At 53.1% G+C, this 10,264-nt stretch overlaps 1 protein-coding gene across 12 annotated transcripts in view; it reads left to right on the top strand.

Annotated features, from left to right (window-relative positions):
- FOXP1 (forkhead box P1) overlaps window positions 1-10,264 on the top strand; it is a 517,497-nt gene that overhangs the window by 488,211 nt on the left and 19,022 nt on the right. For all 12 annotated transcript variants that reach the window (XM_081276304.1, XM_081276309.1, XM_081276307.1 and 9 more), the window contains one exon: window positions 9,076-9,159. In XM_081276304.1, coding sequence (XP_081132430.1) covers window positions 9,076-9,159 — 84 coding nt within the window. The remainder of the gene's footprint in view (window positions 1-9,075; window positions 9,160-10,264) is intronic.

The raw sequence follows: 10,264 nt of genomic DNA, 5'->3' as shown, positions 1-10,264 counted from the left end.
GTTGGACCTATTTCATGACTTGTTCACATTTTCCTAGGCGTGAGAGATGGGGGCATTCCTAAAGGGGGTTCCACCGCCTGGTACGGCTTGTTGATAAAATACCATATCTGAACAATAGTCCTATTCTTGGCATAATTAATAGAAAATTAGTTTCTAGAAGTAAAAATTGGGTCAGAAATAGAGATTATTAAAATGTACAGTTACAGAAGCCTGATCCTGTAAACCCCATTTATGCAACCAAGTTCCAGAGCGCTTTTGAGTACCCGTGACTCTGCGGCTTCTTCCTCTGGCTGGTGCCGAGTGGGCGAGAGGTTAGTCAACGAGGCGAAATTAAAACAGCACTGCACGTTACTTGGGTACCAGCCATCGGAGACCTGTTTTGTATGCAAGGCAGCAAGGCCGAGATATATGGAGAGCCCTCGGCTAAGTACAGGAGATAATTACATTTGGAATTTCACCGAGTTAAGTCATTTACAGCTTCAAATAGTTGCAGAGAAAAATCAGCCCAAACACCACTTAAACTTTTTGTTGTAAGTTTTCTAGATAGAAAGAATCTTTTTTTTTTTAAATTAGCTCTCACCTTATATGACAAATTGTGTTTTGTTAGTAGGATTTTATTTTCTAGAGCTAGTTAATGTTGTCCATTCTAATGACACACAGAAACTTAGCAGAACAATAAGATATTTATCCAGGCAAAGGTCACATCAAAAACATCCCCAATTTTTGTATGTCTTTGGAAATATCCTTAAACCTAACCTGTTGTGAAGAAGGAAAAAAAAAGTGATAGATTTAGCACCCTATGCCTGTGAAAACCCGAGTTCCACAGTATGTACACCCGGGCACTGCGGTCTGCATGGGTCTGGTATTTATGAAGTAATGCCCATTGCTGGATAAAATCACCCTCCTGATGACGGGCTCCGATCCCTTGTTCTGGGTGGCTCAGGACTGCATGCTGCAGAATGCTCAGGGCAAGATGGAGGGGCTGTGAGTCACCCAGGAACTGCGCGTCTGCTTTACTAATTGTACACTCTGTACTGAGAGAGGTCAGGGGGAGGGAGACCCTCCGTCAGCCAGGCCATCTCTCCTGGCCATGGGACTGTGGGTTTCGGTGGGCGTGGCAAGATAAACGGAGAGCAGTCTTGGGTATCTGCAGATTTCACGTATGGATAGATTTCTTTTCGTGCTAAGGCTGTAGGTCAAACTGAAGATCAGGTTTTCAACTTGTGATGGAAAGCAAGGTGCGATGGCAAGAAAGTGTGCTGTTGTGGTCACCTGCAACGGCCACATCCCAGGCTGGGCTTCCGTGGAGGGAGAGACAGGCTCTTTTGGACAGGGCTGCTCGTGCAGGGCCTGAAGGATTATTAGATGGTGGCCTAGTGCTTGTCAGCAGCAGGCAGATTTCTCAGGTCTGATCCCAGAGGCTGAGGAAGGTTTTGACATTTTAAATAGTTAGGAGACCAAAACCAAAGGGTACCACTGTAGAACAGGTGAAAATGCCCTGAGGTCCGTACCTCGGTGCCAGCTCCAGAGGCTGTCCAGAGCCAGCCATGCTGGGATCACCTGTGCACGACCACAGCAGTGCCAAGTAACTGGCAGATCCCTGGTTCTTAGGTGAGATGGCGAAGCAGCCCGTGGCCAAGGGTGAGGGGAATCGAGTGGCATTACGCTGTTAGCCCCTCGGGCTTGCGTTCCCGGCTGCCTGGATTGTGCACGCCTCCTGTCCTCCCCTCCCACCCCTTCCTTCCTGGCCAAGGTGGAAAAGCCTGTGCTGTCCCCAAGTGGGTCAGGGCACCTCCTAGGCTGCACGAGCGCTCGCCAGCCTCAGAGGTCATGAGAGGCTTGCTGAGGGTATTCCCTCACTCATACTTTCTCACTTAGCAAGGGGTAGGCCGAACCCCCACCCTGCGCCATCTTGGCTGCGCCTCCGTGGGGTCCAGTCGTGCTGACAACAGGCAGGACGGCCCCCTGCATTCCATCCTGCAGAAGTGACAGGAGACCACAAAGTTCTGGTAATTCTCCAGCAGAGCCACCCACCCATTGGATGGTGCTAGCTGACGCAAACACCTTCTTGAAAGTGCCAGACGTTTACCCAGAAGAGGGTCTTGATGTTACAAAGAGGTCACACAATAACAGATTTTGCCCATCCGTTATTCAGTCAGGTGACACAGAGAAGAAAGGCCAGCAGTTTTAGTCTGTAACCCTCTTGAGCTCCGACGAGCCCTATGCAGGCCTCACTTGAGGGTCTGGGGTGCATCCTAGTGCTGCAGGGGACCCTGGGACAAGGCTTCCTGTTTCTCTGAAGCTCAGCACCTCCATGTCAGTGTGGTCGCACTTGCCACTTCTCAGGCTGGTGTCGGGAAGTGCACTTCTGAAAGGACCCTCGACTGACAGTCCTGGTGCCTGTGGAGGCGGAGAACAGGGATGAGGCCCCTGCTCCAGCAGGAACACGGGAGCAGACACGTTTATGCATGGAGAGTGGCCTTTGCAGGTGCCCTTTCCCAGGACACTGTCCCCCATCCTCACATCGCAGGCTGGGGTTCACCTGCCCTAGAGGGAGTGCCCTCTACCTGCCTGGCCCAAGGGCTACTTCTTTTCTATTAGAGAAGTGTACCCCAGTCCAGGAAATTTCCTGAACCTCCAGGCATCTCAGAGTGGGCTGCAGAATCCGCATGGAGTAACTTGAATTTGAGAACCGTTGGTACCACTGAGCCCTACAGGGGAGAGCCGTTCCCCAAGGGTGGTAGCTGGGCCGGAGCAGGAGGAGAGCTCTGAAGCGGCAGGCCCACAGGGCCTCTGTCCACACAGCAGCCCTTGAGCCTGGAGCACTGGACCAGATCTTCCAGCGTGCAGTGATGGAGGCTCCTTAGGTCTAAACTAGAGGATCACAGTAAAGGACCAACAGGAGGCTTCAGAGGGCAGATTCAGGTCCAGCAGTGACCGTCACTAGTGGAGGCCACTTGAGCCCTGGGCTGTGTACCTGTACAGGCCCTGGCATCTGAACCCCAGAAAATTCCTCTTACCCATGAGAGACGGCCCTTTGTGTCTCGTCTGTCAGTGATGTCCCTCAGTCTCAGGGGACAGTGGCTAGAGACGCTTCCCTTCACAGAGCTGCCGATGGGCTCCTGTGCATGAATCAAACCAAAAGCAGGACTTTTTGAGGTCAGAGAGTACAGTGTAGGATTTCATCTCTTGAATGTCCCCTTGACAGATTGTTCCGGAATGTTGAACAAAGGGGTGCGTTAGAAGTGGGGCAGTGTTCTCACATGGTCTCGTGCAGGTGCATTCATGACGTGCTTATCTGTCAGCCTTTTGTGTTGGGGGGGGCGGGGCTTTCTACTTGGAGGCAAGGAAGCATCCTGTTCAGCAGCCAGCAGCCAGCCAGGACCTGCCTCTCTCGAAAAACCAGGCATCCCTAGCGTAGCTGCCTTTTCCTGACGAGAGATGGGTTTCCTTGTGTCCCAGGACTGCGCCATGGGGTCAGATTGTGCCGAGTCCTGGGGTGGGGTGTCTTTGGCATGCAGTGATAGAGAGGACTGGGAGATGAGGCAGAGCCTGAGGGCTCAGGACAGTGTCCTGCAGCCCCGTCACTGAGAGACCCTCTGAGATGGGTATTAACGCAGCAAGAGACGGCGGCAACCCAGCAGGGACCGCACCACTGCCTGTGGATGGGCAGGAGTTAGATGTGCGGCTTCTGCTGCTTAACACCTGATTGAGGGAGCACCGTGGTGATCAAAGCCCCGGGTGCCGCTTCCTCACCAGGGACCAGCCTGCACCACCGCACCAGGCCAGGTTCCTAAGAGAGGGGGAGCCTTTGACAAGGACAGTCTTGCCGAGGGCCCTGGAGGACCAAGTCAGATTGTAGGGTGAGGGAGAAGGACGGCGCTCGCCTTCCTGAAATCCGGGTGTCTGTTCCAAACGAGACGGGCTGACCAGAGGTCTGCTTGGCTGGGAATGAGGGAGATGTTTGAGACTTGGGGTTTTCAGTTTAAAAGCTGAGAGCGTCTTGGGCAAGCTGGGGACAAGAGCGCTTGAGTGCCCCTTGTTCCGCTCATGATCATTTCAGAGGAGCTCAGGGACCACTCTTCCCTGAGCTGCTGTCTGCCAAGATACTGTCCCCAGTTCCGTCACATCCTCGCCTTCCCTATGAACAGCGCTCACCCTCTTCCCTTGGTTCTCAGTCACTTTTTAAAGAAAAACGGGAGGTTAGGGATTAGCCTGTGTCTCGCCTCTGGTGAGCACGTGTGGTGTCATGCTGCTGCTGTGTTGGAAAAGGCGGGAGGATCCCCATGGTGAGGGTGACCACCGCCAGCCTCCTAGATCCCAGGAGACAATTTCCCTGCCCCCTCCTCCTGGAGGAGCACCCCGAGGCAGAGGCAGGCAGAGTTACTTGCTCCAAGCCACCGTTAAATACTGAGCAAAGCCTGGGAGGGCCACACGGCCTGGCAGCCCGAGCCCCTCCTCTTGCCCAGGGGTCCCCGTGGCCCTTGGGGCTCTGGGCTTATGCCGTGAGCTGCCGAGGCTGGTTTTAAAACCTGGCTGGCTCGTGGGTGGCGTCCCCTCTGCTTCCCAGAGCCGTCTCCTGTGGAGCCCGGCAAGGTCCCTGGGAAGGTCCCACCTGCACGTACAAGGCACTGAGAGCTCTGAGAAGGTGCGGCAGGGAGGGACGCGCACGCGAGGGCTGCCCTGGCGGGTGGGGACCGAGTCCCGCACCACGCCTTGCTAGAGGCACTTTGCCTGCCATGGGGTCCCCGTTAGCGAAGTGGCTGGTCCTCACCCAGCTCCAGGCCTCAGTGAGCGGCTCTAGCAGTGCAGCCCGCTTCAGTCCTCTCTGACCCCGAGCCGGCTCCCAGAGCGAGCTGGGGACAGAGTGCCCGACAGTGGTGCAGCCTCGCACGGACACCGCTTTGCAGCTGGGACCAAGGAGGAGAAGAGAGGGAGTCCAGGTTTCTCCCTTCCTCATCCCTTGAACACCAAGGTGCTGACTTTTCATGATTTAGAACCTTGCCTGACTCCGGGAGCACTGGGATTCCTAGACTATGACTGACTGTTAGTGTGCGTCTGCTTCAAATGTCAAGAGAGCCTTTAAGAACAGCTCCTGAGGAATGCTGAGACTGGACGGTGCGCGGGGACAGGGAGGGCCTGCGGCCGGGTGAACCGAGCCATGGACTGCCCGCCACCAGCGTCTGTGGCTAAGGAGTCTTGACAGGTTTTCCCGGGGCTGAGCTCAGCGGGCACTGGAGCTGCCCTGGAGTGGGAAGGAGAACGGCGGCTCAGCAGTGCTGGGTTTGCCAGCAGCACTTGGGTTGTGTTCCTCCCAGGGGTCAGGTATGTGTGTGCGTGTAGTGTGTGAATGTGTGCAGGGTGTGTGTGCATGTGTAGAGTGTGTACGGTGTGTGTAGTGTGTGCATAATGTGTAGTGTGTAGAGTGTGTATGCGTGTAGAGTACGTGTGGGTGGCAGACCGCACTGTCTTCCAGACTTGCCTGGTTCCCTGCACACGTGGAGGCCTTGTTCCAAGGAGACCACCTGCTTGCAGATGTGGAAGCGTGGGCTTGGCAGGGCAGGGTGGTGTCTGCTGACTTTGCACACCTGCTCTGGAGGCCCAGAAGCGGAGACCAGCTCAGGGGTGAGGGGCAGAGGCAGAGGCAATAGAAAACTCAGGTGATCCCTGTGATCCCATCCGACCAAGCCCACAGTGCCTGCTGGGACCCTGGTCTTGTTTCTGCCCCCTGCTATCTGCACGCCCTCAGATGGTTTTGCCTGTGGCCTCAGTTTCCCCAGGACTGGAGGACCTCAAGTGGCCAACCAGGCCTCACCTCCATGGAGTGGAGTGACCAGCCTGGCCCTTGTTGTCCTCCGTTGGGATGTCGGCACCACTGGACACAGACCAAGCCCCGTTCTTGTAGCAGTTTTGTTTCCCTGCTCTGCTAAGGGACCGCGGAATGTCCTTGGTCTTCTCCTGCAGCTCTGCAGACGTGATCCGAGGCCACACTAACAGAAGAGGGCATGGTGTCCCCCGTGCAGGGGAGATGCTGCAAGAGCCAAGGGGGATTGCCCGTGAGGAAGGGCTTTATCTTTCCGTCCCCTAAAACTCGAAAATCATTCCTCTTCCCAGCTAGCCCAGCTCCATTGAACCCGTTGTGTGGACCCAGATTCCAAACACACTCAGCCAGTGTAGACTCATGTAATTGTGCCTGAATTCTGAGAATTCACGAGGCACCAGCCCCTGGCCTACACAGGGCGCGTCTCCTCTCCAGAGTGACCCCTCAGAGCTCAGATGGCCATTGCACACACAGGAGAATGGACAGCGGACACGGGTCAGAGCCGCAGGTGACCACCCCCCGTGAGCAGCTCCGCCTGCCGTGACCACGGTGGTTCTTGTCTGCCACACCTGTTCTGGCCCACCCGTTTCTTGTTAACTTGCTGAAGCTTTAGTCGGCCTTTGGCCCGCACCAGCCACCGCCTCTCCCTGCCCTTCCTGGGGCTCCTTGTGGTTCAGAGGGAGCTGGAGTCTGCGGGCCGAGCCGAGTGTCTGTGTCTCCGTTCTGGGAGGAGAGGGTGTGGGAGGGCTGACGGGCAGCAAGGCTCAGGGGTGATGCGTTCAAGCCATAGGGGACACGGACGCCTGTGAAGGACCAGCCAGCGCCACAAGGGCCCTGTGGCTCCTGCAGAGCAAGATGTGGTTCCTCGAGTGTGAATGTGTTGCCTTTTTGCCCTAAAACACAAAGCCAGTCTGGTGGGTTTCTTTTCTTAATGGTGGGAACAGTTTGTTAGGGGTGACCGTTGACCAAGCCCCGAGCCTGTTTGGGGAGTGGTCTGGGTGGGTTTGCGCTGACCCCAAGACAAGCTGCAGTTCTTCCTTGTTACGGGACCTTCCCTGGGATGCTGAGCCAAGGCTCCTAGGAGCTCGCCACGTGGGTTCTTCCAAGTCCCCCTTCTTGTGGCTGTCACCTGTGGGGTTGTGCGTGTGCTGTGGACACGTGTCCAGGGGCTGTCTCTCCAGTACAGTGTGAGGTTGGGGTAGGCCAGCAAAAGCCCAGCCGGGCCGACATTCGGATGGACTGGTTCCTTTTGATGTGGGAAGCTTCGGTGTTCGTTTTATCGGACGTGGTTTCTGTAATTGCTGCACTCACAATGTCACTCCCAAATTAAGTCATATTCAGCAGAGTCTCGAGTAAGTAGCACCTCTGACCCTTTAATTCGGGTTGTCCAGCATGGCCAGTTCCTTCTTGTTTTTAAAAAGAGCATCCTAGCTGGGCACGGTGGTGCACACCTGTAATCCCAGCAGTTTTGGGAGGCTGAGGCAGGAGGATCACAAGTTCAAAACCAGCCTCGGCAACTCCATGAGATCCTGTCTCTAAATAAAATATAATAAAAGGGCTCAGAAGGGCTCAGGGTTCAATCTCCCCTATCAAAAAAAGAAAAGGGCGCCAGAGATGCTTCATAGTCCTCCTGCCCCATGACGATTTTAAAACCAAGCAGTTTTTCTTTTTTTTAATCTAAGAATTTTTTCTAAGTTTTAATATAAAAAAATAGCTTAGGAGACTTCACATTAAAAAAAATAAGTAAATGCACTAAAATGCCATTCCCAACATTTTAATTGTTCCAACCGAGTCGCTTTGGGAAACTGAATTCCTTCAGCATTATGTGTTCAGGGCTCCCTGAGTTCGGCTGTTCGATAACTCGCTAAAGAGCAGGATGAATAACATAAAGTGACTCCTAATATGGAATCATTTTCATTTCCTGTTTGTTGAAAGATAAATGCTAACACTGTAAGGCTTTTTTTCTTCTTCTTCTTCTTAATTTATTCCTCCCTGAGCCACAAGGGAATAAAGAGAAAGAAAAAAATCAAACGCGATATGGTTTGCGACTGAGTCATCCAGCCAGGACGAGCCCGTGGTGCTCTGCTCCTTTTGTACCTTGCCCTCTTTTCCGTCTGCCCCCATGCCCGAGCCCCTCTCCCCACAGAAAGTCACTTCCCTCCAAAGGTGAAGCATTTTCAATTTTGGAATAATTGTCATCTTGCAAAAATTGCTTTCAAAAGGATGTAAGGTGAATTATGTCACATAGAAGGAATGAGCCCCTTCGCATTGCTAAGGTATTATTTTGGACAAATGGTCTAGAAAAGTATTGAAATAAAACTATATGTAGATTCTTTCTCATTCTCTCTCCCCTTCTGCCCTCCCGCTCTCCCTTGCTCTCATTAATCTCTCCTGTATTTTCACTGAGGCTCTCTGCTGTTCTTTTAAATATACCTTTTACCTTTGGGGGGATATTTTTCCCCTTTTTAAACCAAAGTTGTCACTGTCTATTCCCTGTGCCCAACTGTCTTGAGTCATCAAAGTCGTTGAGTTAAAACAGTCCAAGCACAAAGGTTGTAGCACCCAATAAGTACAAAGCCAGCACCTGCTCTATGCATCCAATCAGAAACGTCTCCTGACATCAGAAGACTCAGATCATGATAATGGCGGGTCCCCACTTGGACATGTGTGTGAGCTCACTCTGTCCCCGTGGGGATGGGAACCGTATGGCAGGTCCCCACATGAATACGTGAGTGAGCTCACTGTCTCCTGGTGGGGATGGGAACTGTCCACCAGACTTCTGACCCTGGTTCTCTCTGCTGACGTCACCTGCCAGCACCGTCTTACGCTGTGCTACCTGTGAAGAAAGGTGAGCCTACGTCTGCACAGATGTATCCATCTGTCTGGGTTTCTCCACGACCCCAACAGGTGGGTCTACGAGTCGTAGCTGCCTCATTCACCATCCTCTGAGTCAGGCTAGTTAACAGGCATGATTCACCTGTGTCTTTACCTGGGCCTGCTCCCTGGGCCTCCTTGGTGCCGGCAGGTCTGGAAGTCCCCAGTTCAAGGCTAATGCATCTGGTCTTGAGAAATCTCACACTCACACCTCCGGTTCCTGGGCGTTTGGCAGTGTGTCTATGAATTCCAAAATGAAGAGGCCAGCACATAGTTTTCTCACACTTCGTGGAGCCATAGTTACATGGAATATGTGTGATTTAGTAAAACCGTGGTGCATCTGTATTCACAGAGATAACGACCCCTTTTCTTCCTACTAGCTTGCTAAAGACAAAGAACGCCTCCAGGCCATGATGACCCACCTGCATGTGAAGTCTACGGAACCCAAAGCCGCCCCTCAGCCCGTAAGTACTGGCGGACATCAAGGGGGCCATGACACTGAGTGGTCCTCTTCTGCCTCCTGTCCAGGTATGGGGAGGGGGACAGCCCTGCAGGGGCAGGTTTTCGTGCGGAGGTTTCTGGTGCCCATTCCTGGTGAGGGCAGTGTGCCGGGCATCTGGGGAGACACAGGACGAGTCAGACATGGTCCTTGCCCGTGAGGCCCAAGCTACCAGCTCTTGTTTGGAGCAGAGTCATCTTCGCTGAACCCTGGTACTGAAACGCATTCTGAGCGCTTGCCTGGGGCGGGACCATGGCAGCAGAAGGAAGAGGCATCTAGGCTAGGCAGGGCCAGGGACAGTGTTGTGTTAGTACAGGGGCAGGAAGAGTCCAGCCCAAGTGACGGTCAAGGGGAAAGGACCCTGTCGGGCTGCTGCAGCCCGCGTGATGGAGACGCCCAGTGCACCCGGCACCTGGCGGTGAGTGAGCTCCATGCAGGCAGGACCAGGGTTCTCCTAGCTCTTGGTTCCCTGTAGAAGGCCTTGAAGGGTGCCATCGCAGCGTGCCATCGCAGCATGAGCGGTGAACACCCAGGTGCGAGGATGATGCCCAAGTGCAGATCCTGCCTGGGACCTTGCTCCTTGGAATGAGCTCTCTTGAGCGGGTGTCTCTCTCACACATGTTCCTAAAAACCTCCTGGTAGCTTCAACTGATTATTCAAAATGGAGACAGTGCTTTGCCTCTTGATTTTAAGATTTGTAAAATTTAAAGGTACACTGCCTTTATTTGATTTTGCTGGGAGTCACTGTGTGAAAATTAATTGAGCGTTGACAATCTATAGTTAGTACCAGCAATTTTAATCAATATGCAATGATGCAGCATAATGGCAAAGTATTGGTTTATCTGTTTTGACTGATTTTTTTCTATAAATAAAGCAAACACACACCCATATATGTATGATTTATGGTGATAGAAATAAAACGGAGTCAGACTATTAACCCAGCAAATATGGTAGCCTGCCAAGATGCAGTTGGCAGACAAAATTAATGTCTGAAACAGAGCACATTACTGAGATATAGGACATAAAATCATTAACCACTCTGCGCATCCATTTTTACTAGGAGAGAGTCC

Source organism: Spermophilus citellus (genome assembly GCF_964194105.1).
Source record: "Spermophilus citellus genome assembly, chromosome: 19".
Lineage (NCBI taxonomy): Eukaryota > Metazoa > Chordata > Mammalia > Rodentia > Sciuridae > Spermophilus > Spermophilus citellus.
This window is presented reverse-complemented; position numbering and strand designations above follow the sequence as displayed.